Source organism: Marmota marmota, unplaced genomic scaffold, assembly GCF_001458135.2.
Source record: "Marmota marmota marmota unplaced genomic scaffold, marMar, whole genome shotgun sequence".
Classification (NCBI taxonomy): domain Eukaryota; kingdom Metazoa; phylum Chordata; class Mammalia; order Rodentia; family Sciuridae; genus Marmota; species Marmota marmota.
The window spans coordinates 1,489,621-1,512,150 of NW_025999898.1; the positions used below are offsets into that span (position 1 = coordinate 1,489,621).

The 22,530-nt window shown below is 41.9% G+C and overlaps 1 protein-coding gene across 9 annotated transcripts in view; it reads left to right on the forward strand.

The window, feature by feature from the left end:
* Window positions 1-22,530, forward strand: part of LOC107158475 (E3 ubiquitin-protein ligase RNF185) — a 110,755-nt gene that overhangs the window by 36,099 nt on the left and 52,126 nt on the right. For 7 of the 9 annotated variants that reach the window (XR_007345667.1, XM_048798251.1, XM_048798255.1 and 4 more), the window contains one exon: window positions 21,202-21,301. Coding sequence is in view for 7 of the 9 variants with exons in the window: in XM_048798251.1 (XP_048654208.1) it covers window positions 21,202-21,301 (100 nt within the window). In the remaining 2 variants the exon portion in view is untranslated. Of the gene's footprint in view, window positions 1-6,169; window positions 6,350-6,392; window positions 6,416-21,201; window positions 21,302-22,530 lie in introns of those variants that run through there. The other 2 variants (XM_015504906.2, XM_048798256.1) reach the window with 2 other exon arrangements.

Here is a 22,530-nt window from a genome sequence, read left to right on the forward strand (position 1 = left end):
ATTAATCTAATAGTTACCTAGTTGAACAGTGTCAACATACAGTAGGGGCCAGGCATGGTGGCACATCCTTGTAATTCCAGCAACTTGGGCAGCTGAGGCAGGAGGATCACAAGTTTGAGGCCAGCCTCAGCAATTTAGTGAGATCCTGCATCAAAATAAAAAGGGCTGGTGATGTAGCTCTCTAGTAGAGCACCCCCAGGTTCAAGTTCAGTAGTGTAAAAATAAATAAGCAATAAATAAAATAAAAGATACACTGTATAGAAAAAGAAGGGAGACAACAACAACTTATGGAGCTAATTTGGATCTTCAGATCACCTTTAACTAAATATATTTAAAAGTTATAAGAAAACTAGAGGAATTTGAGCAATGATTGGATGCATGAGATCTGTTAAGGGTTGATGATGATGATGATGATGATGGTGATGATTTTGGGTACCAGGGATTGAACTCAGGGGCACTTGACCATCGAGCCACATCCCCAGCCCTATTTTGTATTTTATTTAGAGACAGGGTTTCACTGAGTTGTTTAACACCTCATGTTTGCTGAAGCTGGCTTTGAACTCACAATTCTTCTGCCTCAGCCTCCCAAGCCACTGTGATTACAGGCGTGTACCACCCTGCCTGGCAGGATGATTAATTTAAAATTTTTTTTCACAATACCTTTATTCAATTTATTTATTTTTATGTGGTACTGAGGATTGAACCCAGGACCTCACATAGGCTGGGCAAGCACTCTACCACTGAGTTACAGCCCCAGCCCAAGGGATGATTAATTTTTAAGGTGTGTAAATACATACCTTAGGGAACTTCAAGAATTCATAGGCCCAATAAAATAACAGAATTTTTGTTTTCAGTGGAAAACAACAAAACATACAAAAAGTAGTCTAGGACAATAAAGCTTCTGCATTCCAGTCACCCAATAACCATCAATTCAGGTGTAGTCCTGTTGCATGTATACCCTTTTGATACTGCTCCTCCCCCTACCTGAACTCTTGGAAGCAAATCTCAGTCATATATTATCCTTGCATGTTTCAATATGCATCTCAAAGATAAGGATTTTTTAAAACATCCCAAGGGCTGGGGTATAGCTCGGTGGTAAACCATTTGCCTATTGTGCATGAGACCTTGGGTTTGTTTCCTAGCACTACCAAAAAAAAAAAAAAAAAAAAGAAACCTACCATTTATATACATTAAAAATTAATAATCCCAGGCTGGAGTTGTGGCTCGGGCAGTGTGCTCGCTTAGCATTCATGAGGCACTGGGTTCAATCCTCAGCAACACATAAAAATAAAGACATTGTGTCCACCTAAAACTAAAAATAAATATTTTTTAAAAAAATTAATAATCCCTTAACAGGTCTCATATACCCAATCACTGCTCAAATTCCCCTAGTTGTTTTGTAACTTTTTATATAGTTATTTGAAGGTGATTTGAGGATCCAGATCAGCTCCATAAATTGCTATTGTTTTTCTCACATTTCTTTTACAGTTTATTTTTTATTTATTATGTATTTATTTTTGCAGTACTAGGCTTGAACCCAGGGGTACTCTACCACTGAATTACATCCCCAGCCCTTCTTATTTTTGAAACAGGGTCTCACTAAGTTGCCAAGGCTATCCTCAAACATAGAATCCTCCTGCCACATCCTCCTGAGTCTGGGATTACCAACCTGTGCCACTGTTCCCAGTTACAGTTATCTTGTAAAGAAGCCAGTTAAATACAGAAAATTGGTTGTAATATTAAGTCCCTCAGGCTGAGAGACTTGGCTCAGACTCTGCACACCCCAGCAAAGAGATGGTGGGGGTGCTGCTTGAAATTGAGAGGCCGGGAGTATTCTCTAGAGTAACAGAGCCATTTCCGTTCCTTTTGTACACTGAAATAACAAAGCATGAAAAGCAGAAAGAAGTGAATATCACCACCCATTCCACTGCCTGGCAGGAAGAGCCACCATGTATGGAAGAGTACCCATCTACATCTAAAGGCTTGACTAGATTCAAGTTTGATTTTTTTTTTTTTAATAAGACTGTGTCTTCAGTAACAACATACACTTGTCATATCTTATCAGGAGCTATGTAATAAATCTTGTAGTTCCTCTTTAGGATATTAGCAGCCATTAATGATCATTGTATAGAACAGCATGTCCAATAGAACTTTCTGCATTGATGTAGATATTCTGTATTGGCACGACCCAGCACAGTAGCTCCTAGTTATATGTGGCTATCAAGCACATGAAATGTTACTAGTGGACTGAGGAACTGAATTTTTCCATCTCCATTTTCTATAGTTTGATCTTTATTTTTTCACCCACCTTAATTTAAATAACCACATGTGGCTATCATACTGGAACAGTACAGATTTATATTAATCAACAGGGATTGCAAAATGATAAAATAGCAATAATGTTTTTAGAGTTCAGAAACAAGACCACTTCTGGGCAGATAGGGATAATGAAATTAAAACATGGAGAACTGTTGTAGGAGTGGCAGGAAAACACAAGGACAAAAAGTGCTCATGAAAAAGTTATGGGGTGAAGGAAATAAGGAGACAAGGCTGCAGAATGAGAGGTGTAGTTAACTCACGAGGGCTTAGGTTGGTCTTCATTTTGTAGGGAAAGGGGTTGAATGTTTCCAAGCAGGGAACTGACAGGATCAGAAACATACTTTTGGAAGATTAATCAGTCCATCTTAGGAGGAATGACTCAGATATGGGAGAAACTAGAAACTTTAGTTTGAAGTAAGTGGAAGAAGCAACTGGAAAATCCAGCTGGGTGCCAGCAGACAGTGCCCTTTGGGTGGCAGAAGCTTGAAGTGGTTTTGTTTGCATGTTTGTTTGAGACAGGTTCTCACTATGTTGCCCAGGCTAGCCTCAAACTCCTGGGCTCAAATGATCCTTCTGCCTCAATCTCCTGAGGAGCTGCTACTACAGGTGCATGCCACTGCACCTGACTTAAAGTGGTTTTCAAGGTCTAGATCTTCAAGATTCTAGATTCAAAGAGTTGATTGTGAATCAGCCAGCAGGACTGGCCTTGGGCACTGACCAAGCAAAACTGCTAAACTGGACACATGACTTAGGTGCTACAAACCCAGTCAACTTTGTCCCTGTCCTGACGGTTTTCTATAATCAAGGTCCCCTAGAATTCACAAGTGAATTTTTTGTTCTGTTTTGTTTTTTGTTTTTGCAGTGCTGGGAATCAAACCCAGTGCCTGGTCCATATTGGGCACTCTACCACTGAATATCATATCACCAACTCCACAAGTGATTTTGGAGTGGTGTTTGGGTCCACATTGGAACGATACCTTAGTTATATCATTTCTACACATAGGTATACCCTTCGGTTTACAGTTTTGTTTTTGTTTGTTTGTTTATTCCAGCAGTGGGGACTGAACCTGGGGCGCTTTATCTTTACCACTGAACTACATCCTCAGCCCATTTTAGTTTTTATTTTGAGACAAGATCTCACTAAGTTGCCCAAGCTGGCCTCAAACTTGGCAATTCTTCTGCCTCATTTTCTTGGCTGGAATTATAGTCATGTGCCACAATGCCAGGCCCCTTCCTTTACATTTCAATTTGCATTTCTTGAGTTATCTGAACATCCTTTAAAGGAAATTGGGTGATTTGGCTATACCAACTACCCACTGATGAAGTTCATGAGGCATGGAGGTGTGGAAGAAGTGAAATGAGAGAGCAAATGGGGAGACGAGGCAGACATGGGTGCCTCATGGGGCAGAGGGACAGGGAAGACACCCAGGGGGTCTTAGTTCTAAGACTGCTAGGGCCCTAATGCCTGGGAAAATACATTATAACCTCTTTTCATGTGTAGGGTGGATAAAATCCCTGCCTGCCTTTTCGGGTGAGTTGGCTTATCAGAAGAGTCCCGAGGATTCCTGTCACCTTAAATCAAGACACAATCTTGTGTTTATAATAGTCTGGCTTTCTCAGAAACCATAAAACTGACTGACAAAGTGGATTCATAGGAGTTAAGGAAAGTAAAGCATAGTCTTCCTCCCCCATCATGTTATGCAACCAGGACACTAGGAGTCACCTGCTATACCCAGAGAAGAAAAATATGACCTGCACCTGGTTTGGCCTATACAGACAGGGTAGGAAAAAAAGAATTGTGCTCAATTTTGTTTATGAGAGTTCTGGGGCCAGAGGCAGCTGGACTGAACTTTGTGGCCAAGGGTCTGGGTAAGGCACAGAATCCATTTCCCTGGTCTCTAACCCTACCCCTTTTATCATCATTTGGACATTTTTCCCATGACCTAAATTTGATTTAGGGAAATAACAGTTGCCAGTGACCCATCACAAGAGAATCAGATGAGAGGGACATCAGGGACCTATGTGGCCTGCCTGTCATCACATGGAGAACCCAAATCTCCCAAACCCAGTGAAGGAAGTGTCTGCTGTCCTCTTTGTGCAGTGCTCTCTCCTCCACAATGAAGATTCTAAACTAACAACCTTCAGGGCAGTCTAACACACAGGTGTGTTTCATTTGGCCTACATGGTATTTTAAAAGGTTTTTGTTTTGTTTATGGTACTGGGAATTGAACTAAGGGTTCTCTACCACTGAGCTACATCTCTATCCCTATTTATTTTTGAGAGTTTCTTGCTCAGTTGCCCCAGCTGGTCTCATATTTGCAATCCTCCTGACTCAGCCTCCAGCGTCACTGGGATTACAGGTTTGTGCCACTATGCTCAGTTTAAAGTTTTTTTGTTACCAGCATTTTAAAAAGTGGGAATTTTGCCAGGTATGGTGGCACACATCTGTAATCCTAGTGACCCTGGAGGCTGAGGCAGGAGGATCATAAGTTCAAAGCCAGCCTTGGCAACTTAGCTTACTTCTGTCTTGGCAAATAAAAAGGGCTGAGGGTGTAGCTTAGTGGTAGACTGCCCCAGGTTTCAATTCCTGATACTGCAAAAATAACAATAAATAAATAAGTAAACAAAAATAAAAAGTAGGAACTTTAACTTAAATACCTGGATTTTGGGGCGTGTTTTGAAACTGAAGACCTGGCAATAGCAGGTCAGCATTCCAGCAGAGCACTGCTCTTCTTCCAATGGGGGCATGAACACTGCTACATTATGCTGAGCTCTTTTTTTGTGAGGGGTGATTACTAGGGATTGAACTGAGGGGCACTCAACCACTGAGCCCCAGCCCCAGCCCTTATTTAGAGACAAGATCTCACTGAGTTGCTTAGCACCTCACCTTTGCTGAGGCTGGCTTTGAGCTCAGGATTCTCCTGCCTCAGCCTCCGAGCTGCTAGGATTACAGGCATGTGCCACTGCACCTAGCAAGCTCATTTATATGCAGCCTATCCTCTGTATTTATGGTTCCACATCAATAGATTCAATCAACCCAGGATCAAAAATATTCAGGAAAAAACTATGCCTTTACTGAACATGTACAGGTTTTTTTCCTTGTCATTATTCCCTAAACAACACAGTATAACAACTATTTTATAGCATGTACATTGTATTAGGTTTTATAAATAGAGATGATTTAAAGAACATAGGAATTGTGCATAGGTTATATGCAAACACTATGCCATTTTATATCGGGTCTTGAGCATCCAGTGATTTTGGTATCCGGGAGAGTCCGGGAACAAATCCCCTACAAATACAATGGAAGACTATAACTACTTGGCCTTGCTAAGGATCTCCTCCTGGAATGTTTATTAGGCCACCTCCATACTGCCTTTGTCCTAGAAATTACTTATGTCAGCTTAGGATGGTACAGAGAAGTGGTTTCTCTGAGCTAGAAGTTTCTAAAGAAGTCAACCCTCAACCTCCTTCCACAAAGCTATTTCTGGTTTAGACCTGACTTCCCCATATTCATATTCCTGATTCCAAATCCTCTACTGGAAAGAGCATTCGTTCTACTGCGAACCAAGTGAACTGGATTCCCATCCAAGCTGTGCACCTAATGAATGGAGCCATTCTGAAATAGTTGAACTTGTCATTTCTGATCCTCAGCTTTCCCCATCTGTAAAATGGAGAAGCTGGACCACATAAGCATTGAGAGACATTCGAGTTGAGATTTCGGACCTATGCAGGATCACCCTAGGCAACTGGAGCAACGAGAAAGGGCGTCGCTCGCACTAGGGGACGCCAGAGATGCAGCCCAGCTGAGTCAAGGGGCAGGGCCTGGCCTCGAGGCGGGGCGTCGGCAGGCGGGCCCCAGTGCCAGGTGGGGTTTGGTCCTCCCCGGGAGCCGTAGGCGGTGCATCTTGCTCCCGCCTGGGGCAGAGATCCTCCCTCGCCCAAGGTGGCGGTGGGAGTTGAGGGGATCTACTGCAGCGCCAGTCTCCTCTAAATTTCCGCGCCCCCGGGACCATGGCTACGCTGGCGGGTAAGGAAGGGCTACGCCGCCCCATCCTGCCGATCTCTCTGAAGCCTGGGCCCAAGGCGCCTGAGGGTAACCAGCTTTCTGTAATGTCTCTGTGAGACTAACATTTTTAGATTTTACATATGATTGNGGGGGGGGGGGGGGTCGGTCGGACTGATGAAGTCCTCGTGGTTCCGAGGTTCTCAGGATGATTTGGGAGGTGGGCACAGCGCTCCCTGGGGACTTGGAGGTCTGGGGTTCCGGCAGTTGAGGGTGGGGGATCCCGGAAGACTGAGGACTCGGAGCGGCGGGCGGGTTGGGCAGCTTCCTGCAATGTGAAGTCCACGGAGGAAGGGATTCTGGCTATGCTAGGGGTCTAGCTGTTTTGTGGGCATTTGGCGGGGTCAGGTCACCAAATCAAAACCCTTCCCAAGGAAGTTAAGGGGCCAAGGGTTCCCTTGGAACGGGGACTCCGTGGAATATGAGGACAGGATCCTCTAGGTTTCAGTACAGTTAGGAGAGGCAGAGTTACCCCGGGTTCTGGGTTTTCTGTGGAAAATGGAGGAGGGTATGACTTCCCCTCCAAGACCTAAGGCTTCTAGAGGCTGCCTTGGTTCCTGGGATCTCTTGGATCCTAGAACTCTTTGCAGGAAATAGAGGTGTGTGAATTTCACAGACTAGGGGCAGAAAGAGATTGGACCATTCTTCCTGGCTTCTCTGCTTCAGGCGGTGGGGAAAGCAACCCCCCTGGGGTTCCAAGTTCTCCTTTGGACTCACCAAGTCTCTAGAAGGATGTGGCCAGACACCTCCTGGAAGAAAGAGTTGTCTAAGGGTAAAGGGTAGCATCAGAGTTGGGTTAGCTGATCCTGCATCCTCCTCTCAGCCACCTCACACATCACCCTGTAGCTTCCTGCCCTCTCCGCTTGCCCGTTGGCACCAGAAACCTTTTGTTGCCTGTTTCCCAGCTACCTGTGGGTAGCCCAGCCTCTGCAGTCTATGAGGGTTAGCTTCCAAAAGCTTCCTGGAGAGAATGGGGTGGGTTGGGGGGACTGAATATCTGCCCCTGCTTCCTGGCTTTTGGCCTGTGGACAGTCACTTCCTCCATCCTGAATACAAGGACCAGGCCATCAGTGGGTCACTTCCTGACCATGGGAACATTGGATTTTCTCCTCATTGGTGATAATGGGCTTCTGGAGAAAGAGAGCTGGGGTAGAAATGCCTACTGTCCCTTCCTTTAATTTTTTTTTTCTTTTAAATCTTCCAGAGTTCTTCAGCTTAAATAATTTCCAGTGACTTTTAAAAAACCACTATGTAATGTAGGTTCCTGATTTTGAACTTTGATTCTCAGAAACTTGTAAAAGATTTGAGCACAATAATTTTTGTTGTTGCTTTGTGGTGCTGGAGATTGAATCCAGGGCCTTGCTCATACAAGACATGCTCCACCACTGAACTACCCCCAGTGTGTGAGAGCAGTCTTTCCCCACCTCCAGATTGAACTCAGGGATGCTCTATCACTGAGCTACACCCACCAGGCCTTTGGGGTTTTGTTTGTTTGTTTTTTGTTGTTGTTAAATTTTGAGACAGGGTCTCACTAAATTGCTCAGGGTGGTCTCCAACTTGCAGTCCTCCTGCCTCAGCCTCTCAAGTAGATAGGATTACAGTCATGCACCACTGCTCCTGGTTCCTGAGTATAGTATCTTTATCAGATTTCCTCTGAGAGAATCAAAAGGCTGTCTAGAGATTTTATGTATCAGTTTATATATTATTTTATTCATTCAAATAATATTTGTTATATACTTCTTTGGCATACATTTGGTTAAGTGCCGAGGAATGTGGTGATGAATGGAAAGGATATAGTCCTTGTCTTTGTAATACTTCTATTCCTAGAAGTGGACAATAAATAACTATGGTAATAATTGAGATAAGTACAATAGTTGAGAAAAACAATTGAAATGAATTCTATACAAGTGCATCAGCGCCAGGAGCAGTGGCACACGCCTTATAGTCCCAGTGGCTCCAAAGGAAAAAAAAACAAAAAACATAGGTCTGGGCCATGGCTCAGTGTCTTAGTGTCCCTGATACCAAAACATAAATTAATTAAATTAAATAAAGGGTACATCAAGGCCTAGGGGTGTGAGTAGGGAAAACTTTAATAAAAGCAAGTATATGCTGACCCCTGAGGATAAGTAAAAGTCTGAAAAAGAAAGGGCCAAGAACATTCCAGGCAGCCAGAACAGCATGAAACACCCCTTAGATGAAACTGTACAAGATGTCTTTGAGTAGCTAGAAGTCCAAAATGAATTTTTTGGGGAAGGAGCTGGGAATTGAACCTCAGGACTTCACACATGCCAAGCAAGAATTCTACCATTGAACTATAGCCTTAGCCCAAAAAGTGACTTTTTTATGAGTGAGGAGACTAAGACCCTGAAATTACTTTTCAAAGTTCCATAAGCCAAATACATGATCAGAGTTCATATTTCCTGAACTTCATATAACTTCAGGTTTAGTGCTTCATCTTCTTGATATTACAAACAGCAGAATGAGGTTGCCTAGAGAGTCAGAGAGGAAGTGGGGTTTAAATTTTTACCTGTTATTCTGTTCAAACTATGCTCCAAGACACCTTAGATTCCTCTTGTGTAACAGAAGACTCAACAACAAAGAAATCAAATATTTACTGAGTGTCTGTGATGTCTACCAGACTGGGTTAGGCCAAATTTTACCTCATAAATTTTAACAAATGCCAGAGCCAGGAGAGACTTTTGAGATATTGTAGTCTCTTTGTTTTACATTTGAAGAAACTGAAGCTGTGGGGAAAATGGACTTGTCCGGGGTCACTCAACTAATGGTAGAGCCAGGACTAATATAGGTCTTCTCCAGTGCTCTTTATGCTGCTTGTGTTCAGTGCTGCTTGAGACATGAATTCTGGCACATAGTATGCCCTTAATAAATATTTGTGAAAATTGTATAATATATGTTTTTGCCTTTGAGAAATTCACTGTCGAGTTAGAGTAATTAAAAAAAAAAAAAAACAGACAAATCAAGACAAGGTATTGTAAGGCCGGTATGGGATAACATTATTGAGTTTCAAAAGTGAGGGAGAATTCTGTTAATATATTTATTCCACAAATATATATTGAGTACCTACTAGGTGCCAAGCACTTCTGGCCCTGGGAGATACAGCTGGGAACAGATCCAGTTCCTATGGAATATGTGCTCTGGTGGGGAAAGTAAGTAGTTACAGAATATGTTTGATGCTTATATTTTTACAGTAGTAGAGATTGAGCCCAGCGGTTCTGTACCACTAAACTGTATCCTCACCCATTTATTTATTTATTTACTTACTTATTTAAAATTTTTTTTAGTTGTAGATGAACACAATATCTTTATTTATTCATTTTTATGTGGTGCTGAGGATCAAACCCAGTGCCTCACACATGCGAGGTAGGCGCTCTATCACTGAGCTACCACCCCAGCCCCGTTTTCATTTATTTTCAAGATAGGGTCTCACTGAGTTAGCTGAAGCTGGCCTTGAATTTGGGTTTCTCCTTCCTAGGCCTCCTGAGTAGGTTGGATTACAAGGCATGCGCCATCACACCCCGCCTTATGCTTGACATTTTTTAAGAATAGCAAGGTATCCAGGGTGGCTCCAATTTCAATTAGGGAATAGTTCTCTTTTTTTTCTTTCTTTCCTTCCTTCTTTGCTTCCCTTCCTCACTCCCCAGTACCTCAGTTATTCTGAGTACATGCTATATCCCCAACCCTATGAATCTGAGAAGTCAAATAGGTTTTAAAAAGTGGGAGGGATGATAATTTAGTAAAGAAACTGTAAGAGTAGGATGAAAGGTAGTCAAGTTTCAGCCTCCTCATTTGAATTGGTATATGTGATAGAGTCAAGGATTAGGAGTTGGGGGAGTTGTAGGAAGCAGAACGTAAGGCTGAAAGGGTGGGTAAAGTCACACTGTAGAGGGTTTAATGCCAGGCTGAGGACTGTGTAATTTTCCAGTCTGCATTAGACACCACAGGTTTATTCAGGAAGTCATGATGTGGGCCTAGGGTACCAATCTGGAGATGGGTACAGTGGACCCTTAGGTACATTGTTAGTGGTAGCAGTAGAGAAGGTAGCATAGGAGATGCCCCATGATATGGACAGGGCAGGGTAACTTGGACGGATCTGTATAGGATGGAGGGACCATAATATGATCCAAGAGAACTATAAAATTTCAAAGCTCAAAGGGCTCTATTAGGCTTTCCATATTCATAGTAAATTCTCTGGATCTTCTGGACACTGAGCTAATTCCCAGCTTAGGGCTGGCTTCTGATCTGGGAAGGAAACTTGAGAGGGCTAGGTTTAAGGGGCATACTAGGGAGGGGTAGGGCCCATCCCCAGGCATCACTTTGGCATTTCAGTGAGAGGACCTAGAACTATAGTAGTCTTATGCAAGTCCATCTTCTTTCTTACCCTTGGCCTTTCTTATATGGTAGCAGGAATTACTCTTTTATCTACCAATTTATATCCAATAATGGCTAAAACATGAAACCATTGCCTGCTTATATTAAAGTATTTATTGAACCCCTCACCTTGTGTGATCTTTCTACTTTTAATTTGTTTGATCAAAAAAGAAAGTTTTTTAAAAAAATTTTTTAGTTGTAGCTGGACACAATACCTTTGTTTTGTTTATTTTTTATGTGGTGCTGAGGATCGAACCCAGTGCCTCTCACATGCTCAGTGAGCACTCTGCCACTGAGCTACAACCTCATCCCCAGAAAAGAAAGTTTAATCTGTAAAGACATAGACTTTGGAGTCTAACTAATATTACTAATCCTTATCTCATGGGATCTTTGTATTCAATTAATTTATACTTGAATAGTGCTTAAAATATCATCTGGCACATAGTAAGGATTCAAAGTAGTTTTTAATCATGGACAACAGGTAGAGAAATGCTATATGAGAATGTACGAATTGAGCAACTAGTTTTATGATAAACAGATTCTTTGCAGGCCTTCCCCCAGATAAGAAAGTGCCTACTCATTCCTAGCAAAGTCCGCTTATGGTTAGAAGTAGGAGCCTGAAAGACACAGAAACCTTCTGTCTCATTTGTCTCTCTGAGTATAGAGTTTGCCCTTCTCCTGACACCACTCTAACTTTTCATTTCTCTACATGTCCTTGTCCCTCAAGCCTGATAAATATTCACCAGGGCCCCAGTAGTTCCCGGCCTAGTCTGTACCTTGCACATGTACACACAGAAGAAGGTTGCCAGGCTGGGTACAGTGGTACATGCGTGTTATCCTAGCAACTCAGGAGGCTGAGATGGGAGGATCGTAAGTTTGAGGACAACCTCAACAACTTCGTGAAACCCTGTTTCAAAATAAAAAATAAAAAGGGATGAGAACGTAGCTTGGTGGTAAAGTACCCCTGGGTTCAATCCCTAGTACACCTACCACCACACATACACACACAAAAGGTTCGTGGATTTGTTTTGAAAATATTCCCTTCAGATTTCAGAAGTTAGTTTGTTCCGTTCATTCTTTTCCCTGGCTAACCTCCTAGATATACATGCAAGAAGGAAGAGGAATAATTCACAGATTGGTCCAACCAAATGCCAAGCATTGTAGGGGGTGTTTTCACATCTATTACATTATTTCTTTTTAATTTGCTGTATAATCCCATAAGGTAGGTAGTATTATCCTCTTTTTCAAGATTAGGAGACAAGTTCAGAGAGGGTAGATAAATTATCTAAGGCAAAGGACACAGATTTCAAACCCAGCTCTTACCTCCAGTTCTGCATAGTTGGTTTTTTTTTTTCCTAATAAAGAGTTAAGGAAAGAAAAAAAAAAACAGGTAAACTAAGGAGTTAAGGGAAGAAGAAAACAGCAAGAATGAAACTTCTGAGAATCCCATGTCTGTGCCTTAACCTGAAAAATGAAAGGCCCCTGGTTTGGTGTCACAGACTCAGAACTATAAGGAACTATTTGATTCTTCCTTTTATAAACAAAAAACTAAGTTCCAATAAACTTAGAAGCTCCTTTAAAAATCATCTAATTATTTTTCCTGAGACACTCCCTTTAGTAATATTTGGTAAACTAGTGAGGATGAAAACCCTTTGGGATATAGGGGAGAGAGTATCGTTAACCATTTCTCTTAGCCTCTTTGGTAGTCACTTGATTAAAATGTGATCTTTTTCTTTTGGCTATTTACCAGAGCTGCTGCCCTACCCTTCTGTTTCCTGTTTTGTCCTGAAACAAGTGGGATTTATGCACCTGACCTGCTAGTTCTCAGGGGGCTAACAGTTAACACACTTGTTGTTTTATGCTCTGCTGAATTGACTGGGTTTTGTTCCTGGTTCTCATTGTCTGCTGAAACATGAGAAGCTTTAAAAAATTTGCGCAAATGAAAGGACAGGATCTGAACGTGTTGGTTCAGGCTAGGCATTAGGGTCTTCGGACCACTCAGTGCCTGAGAATTTCTTACCACTTTGATGTCTGAAAAGGACTAGTTTGTAGAAACCCAGTTTAGACCAAGATAAAGGTGAGTGTTAAGTACTGGCTCTGAGCTGGGGCACCAAGTTGACCCTTCTACCAAATTGCTGTGGGGTCTTCAACAAGTCTTAACTTGTCTGAGGTTACAAAGGATAATATAAACACAACTGGCTATGGATCTGAGTTGCTGCAAGATCAGCTTTCACTAGCTTTGTGATGGTGAAGCAACTTTCTTCTCCAAACCCATTTTTCTTTAAACAAAACAAAATACTGAAAGACTATATTAGATTAGATTTATTTATTTAATTTTTGTAGTGCTGGGATCAAATCCAGGGTTGGGGATGCTAAGCTGCACTAAATGCCCAACTTAAGATTAGATTATTTTAGAGGCTCTGCATCTTTTTTTTTTAAAATTTTTTTTAGTTATACATGGACACAATATCTTTATTTTGTTTATTTATTTTTATGTGGTGCTGAGGAAAGCACTATACCACTGAGTTAAAGCCCCAGCTCCTTTCCCCCTTCTTAAAAGCAACGCAGGGTCTCTCACGTGTGAGGAGAGCACTCTACCACTGAGCCACAACCTCAGCCCCGAGGCTCTGCATCTTTACCATCCTGTCCTACTAATGCCTACCCTAGTGAGTTCACAAAGCTGGCAGTTGTTGTTTGTGTTGCACACTTACCACTTTTTGTGTGTGTGTGTGTGTGTGTGTGTGTGTGTGTGTGGTGCTGGAGATTGAACTCAGGGTGAGGCAAGCACTCTACCAACTGAGCTATATCCCCAGCCCCCACTACTACTACTACTACTACTACTACTACTACTACTACTACTGTTATTATTGTACTGGAGATTGAACCAAGGGGCATTCTGCAATGAGCTAAATCCCTGGCCCTTTTCATTTTTTTGTTTTGAGACAAGGTCTCACTAAGTTCTTCAGGGTCCTGCTTAATTGCTGAGGCTGGCCTCAAACTTGGGATCCTCCTGCTTCAACCTCCTAGTCTCTGATATTACAGTATATGCCACTTTTGGACACAATACGTTTATTTTATTTACTTATTTATTTATATGTGGTGCTGAGGATCAAACTCACTGCCTCACATGTGCCAGGAAAGCACTATACCACTGAGTTACAGCCCCAGCTCCTTTCCCCCTTCTTAAAAGCAACACATTATAATAATAATTGAAGGAACAACTTGCTGTTTATTAAACACCTAATAAAGACCCCTTATTGTTGGAGACTGCTGTGATATTTCATTGGGCTCCCTTTCTGGACTCTAACAATCAGTAACTGTTGATAAGTCTGCAAATATAAGAGGTAAATACTATAGAGGGAGAGGGTGAACAACTTGGTAGAATGGGGTACTTTTCTAGAGGAAGAACTTCCTGCATAGACTGAATTCTGGATTGGTCTTTCATTGGACTTCACAGAAAATCCCTAAGACTTCACACCATTATATTTCTCTTGCATTTCCTGGAATAGAGGTTGTAAGAGAATCAGGATTATTGACTTTCATGATTGTAAGGGAGCTCAAGAAGCCAAAAGTATTGTTTTTAAATATTTTTTTAGTTGTCAATGGCCCTTTATTTTCTTTATTTATATGTGGTGCTGAGAATCAAACCCAGTGCCTCACACATGCTAGGCAAATACTTTGCTGCTGAGCCCCAGTCCCAGCCCTTTTTGTTTGTTTTTTAAGAGACTTCTCTTGAAAAAGGTCTGAGCTAAGAAGGCTGAGGGTTCTGGGTGAATATTCCTTGCCCTGGTACTTTGTAATAGATAAGCAATGTGAATGCATAACAGAGAAACAAGCTTTGAACTTGCCACCCCTCTTTACTCAGCCACCCTAGTTGCTGGGATTACAGGCATGTACCACTGTACCTGGCTAGATTATCTGGGAAATTACTTCTTTTGTTGTTGTTGTTTTTTGAGACAGGGGTTCCCTATATGGCCCACATTGGACTCAAATGATCTTCCTGCCTCAGCCTTCTGCCTGCTGGGACTGTAGGTGCATGCTACTGTATCTGACTAGAAATTACTTTCATAGCTTGCAGTTGTATATAACCTTTCAATTGGATTTGCCTTTAAGGAGTGTCTGTTCTGTACCAGCTCTACCCTAGGCCCTGGAGATAAGAAGATGTTGAAGCAGCAAGTCTTGCCCCTTAGAACTGGGAGTGAGGGAGTCAGGGAGAAAAGCTGAGCAAGGGTGATTGAAAGAGACAGAAAAATACAGGGTGAACTATATCTTATTTCACTATATAATCATCACAGATTTTATGTTTTTTTTTTTTTTTTTTTTGCAAAAAAAGTGGAATGCAACCATTATTCAAAGCTTTTTCTTTAAAAAAAAAAATGTAGCTGGGCACAGTAGCACACACCTATAATCCCAGTGACTTAGAGGTTGAGGCAGGAGGATAGCAACTTCAAGATCAGCCTTAGCAACTTGGACCCTCAGCAACCTAGTAACACCCTGTTGCAAAATAAAAGGACTGGGAATGTAGCTTGGTGGTAAAGCACCTCTGGGTTCAATCCCCAGCAACCCCCACCCCCCCAAAAAAAATTGTGCCAGTATTACTTAAAAATTAGTTGTTACTAAACTGTCTTTGGTATAAGATTAGGATGCATGGAATACTTATGAATATGCATTAAAATTGAATAATCCAAACTGATTATCACTTCTTCATGGCAGTTTAGCAAACACTTTTCTGGTCTGAAAAAACAAAAGGATAACACATTAGTTGTTACTGATTTATGCATTGTTGAAATATTATACTTGAGAAAATTTACTATAGTGTTGTGAAGTATACTTATAAAATTTAATCTGTGGCATCCAGAGATTCTACACTGCTATCATTGGTTTCATTATCTGACAGCGCCATCCTCAGCACCACTCCTTTAAGATGTGTTTACTATTAGTATATTGCACTGCTCTAAACCACGAGTCGGCTTATAGTGACCATGTGTGCACTAAGAATTCTAGGTTCACTGTAGTGCTTGAGAAGAAAAATGTGCCTCCATATGCTACTGGTGAATACATTGCTGCTCTGTTTGGCTTTCTTTTTTTTTTTTAATATATATATCAGGAATTGATCCCAGGGGCGCTTAACCACTGAGCCACATTTCCAGCCCTTTTTATTTTTTGAGAAAAGGCCTGGTTAGGTTGTTTAGGGCTTGCTTACTTGCTGAGGTTGGTTTTGAACTTGTGGTCTTTCTGCCTTAGCCTCCTGAGTCACTGGGATTACAGGTGTGCACCCCCGCACCAAGCCTTTTTCTTTTAAGTAGCATGATGAACAGAATTATACTATGCAACAATTATGTGATAAAAGGTTATAAACGAATTCTGAAATGAAAAAAATATAACAATGGGGCTGGGGTTGTGACTCAGTGGAGAGCGCTTGTCTTGCATGCGTGGGGCACTGGGTTCGATCCTCAGCACCACATAAATAAATAAAATAATAAAGGTATTGTGCTCATCTACAACTAAAAAAAAAAAGTCTTAAAAAAAAAGTAATTCAGTGAAATACAGTAACTAAAGAACAAACAAGCCAGGTACTGTGCACAGACCTGTAATCCCAGTGACTTAGGAACCTGGCGCAGGAAGATCACAAGTTCAAGACCAGCCTCAGCAATTTAATGAGACCCTGTCTCAAAATAGGGCCTGGGGATGTAACTCAGTGGTAGAGTACCCCTGGGTTCAATTCCCAGCACCACAAATACACACACACACACACACACACACAAATGATATAAAACAGGTGTAGACAAAATGGAACAAATACTGCCTGTCTTTGGGGGACAGTCAAGGAAGAAACCTAATTAAGGACAAGAGATGGAGGAAAGTATGCTAAACATAATGAATAACTTGAGGTGTGAATGTCAGGGTGCAAGAACATTAATGTGTATGGCAGTAATACAAAACAGATGAAATATAACTAGAGCATTTCTTTGTAAGGGATGATGAGAAGTCAAGGTTTGGGGGGGCTTACCTTGTGAGAGCTATTCACTCCTTTAAGGACTGTAGTAGGCCAGGGGCCAGACGTGGTTCCCTTAGTCCTTTCAAGGTAACTATAGCCATCTTTATTGGAAGTGTGAGGAGCTTTTTGTTCCTGCCTCAGAGTCTTTGCATCTACCCGTCCAGTGTTGTCCTTCCCTTCCCCTTTTTTGCCCAGTTAATTTATATTCATCTTTTAGAACTCAGTTTGGAAATTAGTTCTTCAAGGAATATTTTGCCTCAGCCCTGTTTTCCTAGTTATGAACTTGATAACTCCTTCATTCCACTTGCCCCAATTATATTATTGTTTAATATTTGCTCTGTGTCTAATCTGTCTCTTGTTTGATGCTCTTCCCCCAACACAGTGTTAGATGCATAGTTGGCCTACAGTAAATATTTGTTGAAAGAATGACTGAAGCATGTCCATTGAATTTAGCAATAAGCAGTTACTGTTGACCTTGGTGAGACAGCTTCAGAGAAATGGTGGGGGTGGAAACCAGATTGCAATAGATTGTGTAGTAAGTGGGAAATGAGGAAATGAGGGCATTGATATGTAGACAACTTTTTATAGGTGTGGCTATGAAGCAGATAAGTCAAGGTGGTAGCTAGAGAAGAAAATGGGGTCCAGAATTGTTTTTGATGGGAAAGACTTGAGCTTATTTGACTGATAAAAAGGAGCCAGTGAAAAATGGGGGTGGTGGTGGAGATAACTGAAAGTTTGCATTTTCTAAGAGGTGAGATAGAATGGAATTCAGTAGTGCCAAGCTAAATAGTCCAGCCTTTGTTCTGTAGACATTGGGGAGTAGTACCTGGAATTGAGATAACTTGGAGTCTTGAGTGAGCCAACTAATATTGTACAGTAGACAAGGAAAAGCAGCCAAAGATCTGCAGTAGGACCAGGGCAAGGAACAGGGACGGACTAGAGAGGCATAAGGTGGAACCAGGTGGCTGTGAGGGGGGGTATCTAGATTTTGTGTCCCTCGTGCTTAATACAGAACAGGTAATAAAATAAAGGGTAGATTGAATGATTTTGAGGTTTCTCAGGACTAGAGAAAACAGGGAAGTCTCTAGAGGGTGTGGCAACAACAAGCTGTCTTTAATATCCTCATAATGAAAGTCCTGATCCTCTTTACATTTTGGAAGCAGTCAGAAGTTATTCAGAGCCAAAATGTTGAGTTGTTGAGTAAGTGGGTGGTCAGCTTAGACACTATTACTTTTGGGTTGAAATTTTTAAAAGGAGAAACAAGGTGTGGCTCCAAGATAATGAGATTACTGGGGGTGGGGTAAGACATGCTCATAAACTGACTGGAAAAGTCTTTCCATGTAAGGTTCTAAAATGTTTCAAGAAGGTACTTCAGAACTTAGAAGATTCATTTGGATGCAGTGTTATTAAAAACCCTTATAGTGGGGTGTGGTAGCATACCGTAGTAATCCCAGGGACTTGGGGGGCTAAGGCAGAAGGGTGTAGCTCAGTGGTAAGGCACCCCTAGGTTCAATCCCAGTACAAAAAAAAAAAAGAAAGAAAGAAAAAGAAACAGCCCTCTCACTGGGGCTAGGGGTCTAGCTTAATGGTAGAGCACTTGCCTAATGTAAAGAATGGTGGAAAAGCTCTGTAAACTCAACAAGCCAAAACAATCGATTACCTGTCCGAGATTTTATTAGCAGGACTGTAGTGGCCAGTCGCAGAAGAGAAGGGGGGAGAGGGAGAGAGAGAGAGAGAGAGAAGAAAGAGGGGGAGAGAGAGAAGAGAGGAAGGGCAGGAGAGTAAGAGAGAGAGGGAGAGTAAAAGAGAGTAAGAGTAAGAGAGCGAACATGAACAGGGTGTTGATATTTATGGGCTTAACACAGGATGAGGAGGAGCAAGGTGAGTCAGCTGTTACTTCTTCATTGGCCGAGAGTTCGTGCCACTTCAGGGATTGGAGGTGCGCCATTCAAAGTTCACGCCATTCACAGGGATTAGAGGTGACGGTTCGCTTGCCATTCAGTGCGTCATGGACCTGAGCTCCCGGAAGAGAAGCACTCTGGGCGCCATCTTTACCAACACCTAGTGCCTGTGAATCCATGGCTTCAAGCCCCAGAACTGTGTGCATGCCCTTGTGTAAACACACACACACACACACACATCTCTCACTAATTAGTCATCTTGCTCAGTGTCTAATCTGACCTGAGTCTGATTCAAGTGAGTCTTTCAGATTTTCTACCCTGGATTTTTGAGAATGATGGTGTACTCCCTAACTACTGCCATTCTGCCACTCAGAAAGTTTTGTCCTCTCTTAAGAGTCAGAGTTTTAGATCTTGGAAGAACTACTGGTGGGCATATATATGTCCCATCACTAAGGAACTAAAGGAGAGGAGTGGATTTTAAAATTTGCCAACTTGTTTAACTGCTCTGGGTTACAAAGAGGACAACTGTCTGTACACTGACTGCCCCCAAATGGTGCTGAGCAGTCTTGGAGTGCCTAGAGCTATGCTTTGTCTATTCATTGTCCCTGTGCCTGTGAAACAGGGTTCAGTGACAGTCATTGTGCCTGTGGCCGTCTGGAGTCACTGTAAGTGAACAAAGCTGCATACACAGAGTGCACAGTGCACAAGAGAGTCTTGTAACAACCTTGTCCCTCTTTCTAGGGCCAAGTCAGGTACCACAGCTTGATCTCAGCTGCCCACTTTATTTTAAAAAGTTGGTATCTGAGCTACATCAAGAATATTGTGTTTTGTTTGGGGTACCTCCCTTTCATAAGGACATGGATTACCTGTGCTTTTTGTCCATGCTGATCTTAGCCCACACAGCCCTGGGGTACCCTTTCTCAACCTTTGGTAAATCTTCTTCATCTTTCAAGTCTCAGCTCATGTTTTCACTTTCTCTACAGAGACTTTCCTAGCCCCTTCTTCCAATGAACAGGAGTTAGTATGGCGAAATGGAAAGAGCAGATGCTTTCAGATAAGCCAGAACTACAAGTCTGAATGCTTGATCTGCTATTTGGCCCATCATGCCCCCCCCCCCCGCCCTTTGAACATCGGTTCTCCCATCCATTAAATAAGGATGACACTATTTGTGACACAGGAAGGATTATTTTGAGGATTAAATGAGATTGGGTCTACGAAAGCACTTAGGACAGTTCTTAGCAAATAAGAAACGTTTATTACATGTTTATTCTTTTTATACCCAAACTTTTCTTTCAATGAACTTAAATAGTAATTCTACTTCTGAAATAATGTCCAAGTGAAAAGTTACATTGTGGAAGAGTTTGTCTTTTTCCAAAAGATTTTCTGCTTGAGGAGCAGAGGCAATGTTATCCAACAGTCTCTAACATAGAGCTTTTTATCAGAAGGATCAGTGTTGTTGGTTGAATGAATAAACTCTTCGACTAATTGATAGAAAATTGGAGCAGTAGTAAAAGGCAATAACATATTTAACCCAGAATGGTTTCTGGGTATGAGCCAGGAATAGTCATAAGACAGGCTGACACTGAAAGCAGGGAGACCCTCACATTTCTTATACTCAGAACTGTAAGTGAAGGCTTAAATTCTGTTTTTGTTTTTGTACAGAGAGAGAGAGAGAGAGAGTGTGTTTTACTGGGATTGAACACAGAGCACTCTACCCCTGAGCTATATCCTCAACCTTTTTTTTTTTTTTTTTTTTGGTGCTGGGGCTTGAATTCAGGGGCACTTGACCACTGAGCCACATCCCCAGCCCTATTTTGTATTTTATTTAGAAACAGGGTCTCACTGAGTTGCTTAGCACCTCACTTTTGCTGAGGCTGGCTTTGAACTTGCCATCCTCCTGTCTCAGTCTTCCAAGCCACTGGGATTATAGGATGTGATACTGCGACCAGCTTCTCCTCAACCCTTTTTATTTTTTATTTTGAGACAAGGTCTTGCTAAATTTCTGAGGCTGACCTCAAACTTGTGATCCTTATGCATCACTACACCTGGCAATCAGAGCTGCTTTTTTTTTTTTTGATGTTGGGGATCAAACACAAGACTAGGCAAATGCTCTTTCCCTGAGCTACATTTTCCAGTCAGAACCATTTTTATGAAATTATGTTTGAGGCCATGAGTTTCTTGTCCCTGAAGAAATGAGCTGAGAATTGCCAAGTGTTTTCCAGAGAGATTTTTTAAAAAATATATTTATTTAGTTGTAGATGAGCACATAGTATCTTTATTTATTTTTATGTGGTTCTGGGGATTGAACACAGTGCCTTGTACATGTGAGGGAAGGACTTTACCACTGAGCTACAGCCTCAACCCCTACCAGAGAGATCTTATGGAGAGGAAACTGGATGTTGAGCCGAACCTTGGCTTAATCCTTTCAGTATGAGATTCTGTTAACTCACTCTATTCTGCATGGTAGAAATCCTGTCTCTTTGTTTCCTGATACTTCAGGCCTTTGACCTTCTTGGTTTTATGTGTAGGTGAGGATGCCTGGAGGTGTCACGGCTGTGGGGACCATGTTGCTCCAAGTCAGAGGTTGTACAGGACTGTCAATGAAGCCTGGCACAGTTCTTGCTTCCGGTAAGTATGCTGTCCTCCTTTCTTTACCAGCATACAATGGGCTAGGCTCTGTTTTATTTACTGGAAAACAGAAAAACAAGCTTCTGACTTGAGAATTTGAATTTTTCCTGACAGTCAGGGGGGGCAGGGAGAGAAGTGTGCCAAAGAAGAACACCCCTGAAGCTAGTTAAAGTGGAAGAACCACAAATGAGCAGTTAGAGGTGGGGTTGGAGGATGAGAGGAGTCCTTCCCAGGATTGCTCCCAGCACCCTCACCTTATGAATAAAGGAACCTGAGACCCAGAAAGAATGACTTTCCCATGTCTGCACTACTGATTCTACAAGTGTCTCAATAGTTGTTTTTATGGCTGGGGATGTGGCTCAAGCAGTAACGTGCTCGCCCCGCATGTGCGGGGTGCTGGGTTCGATCCTCAGCGCTACATAAAAATAAAATAAAGATGTTGTGTCCACCGAAAACTGAAAAATAAATATTTTTTTTAAAAAAAGAGTTGTTTTTAGTGCAAATGGTGGTACTGGCTCTTTTACATCACAGGATGCCTCCATAGGTTCCCACTTTTACGTGTGTGTGTGTGTGTGTGTATACATATATATCAGTTGTAGGTGGACACAATACCTTTTTTTTATTTGTTTATTTTTATGTGGTGCTGAGGATCAAACCCGTTGTCTCAAACGTACTAAGCAAGCACTCTACCATTGAGCTACAGCTACAGCCCCGATTCCTAATTTTGTTGTTAACTTCATTATAGCTTTTAGATTATTGCTTGAAGGCAGCCTAGTGTCTTGATAGTTACACACATTTTGAATTCAGATTTGTATTTGTTCCTGCTTTTATTTTTTGTACTGGGGTTTGAACCAGGGGTGCTTTCTTTACCATTTCTGAGCCATTGTGCTATATTCCCAGCCCTTTTTAATTTTGAGACAGGGTCACACTAAATTGCTCAAAGCCTCACTAAATTGCTGAGATTGGCCACAAACTTGTGATACTCCTGCCTCAGGCATTCCAAGTCACTGAGATTACAGGTGTGCACCACCACACCCAGCTTGTTCCTGCTTTCTATGGCTCAGTTTCCACAATTAGAAAACAGGGTTAGACAGGCCCAGTGACACGTGCCTGTAATCCCAGCAACTCAGGAGTTTAAGACAGGAGGATTTCTAGTTTGGGGCCAGTCTTAGCAATTTAGCAGGTCCTTAAGCAACTTAATAAGACCCTGTCTCAAAATTAAAATAAAA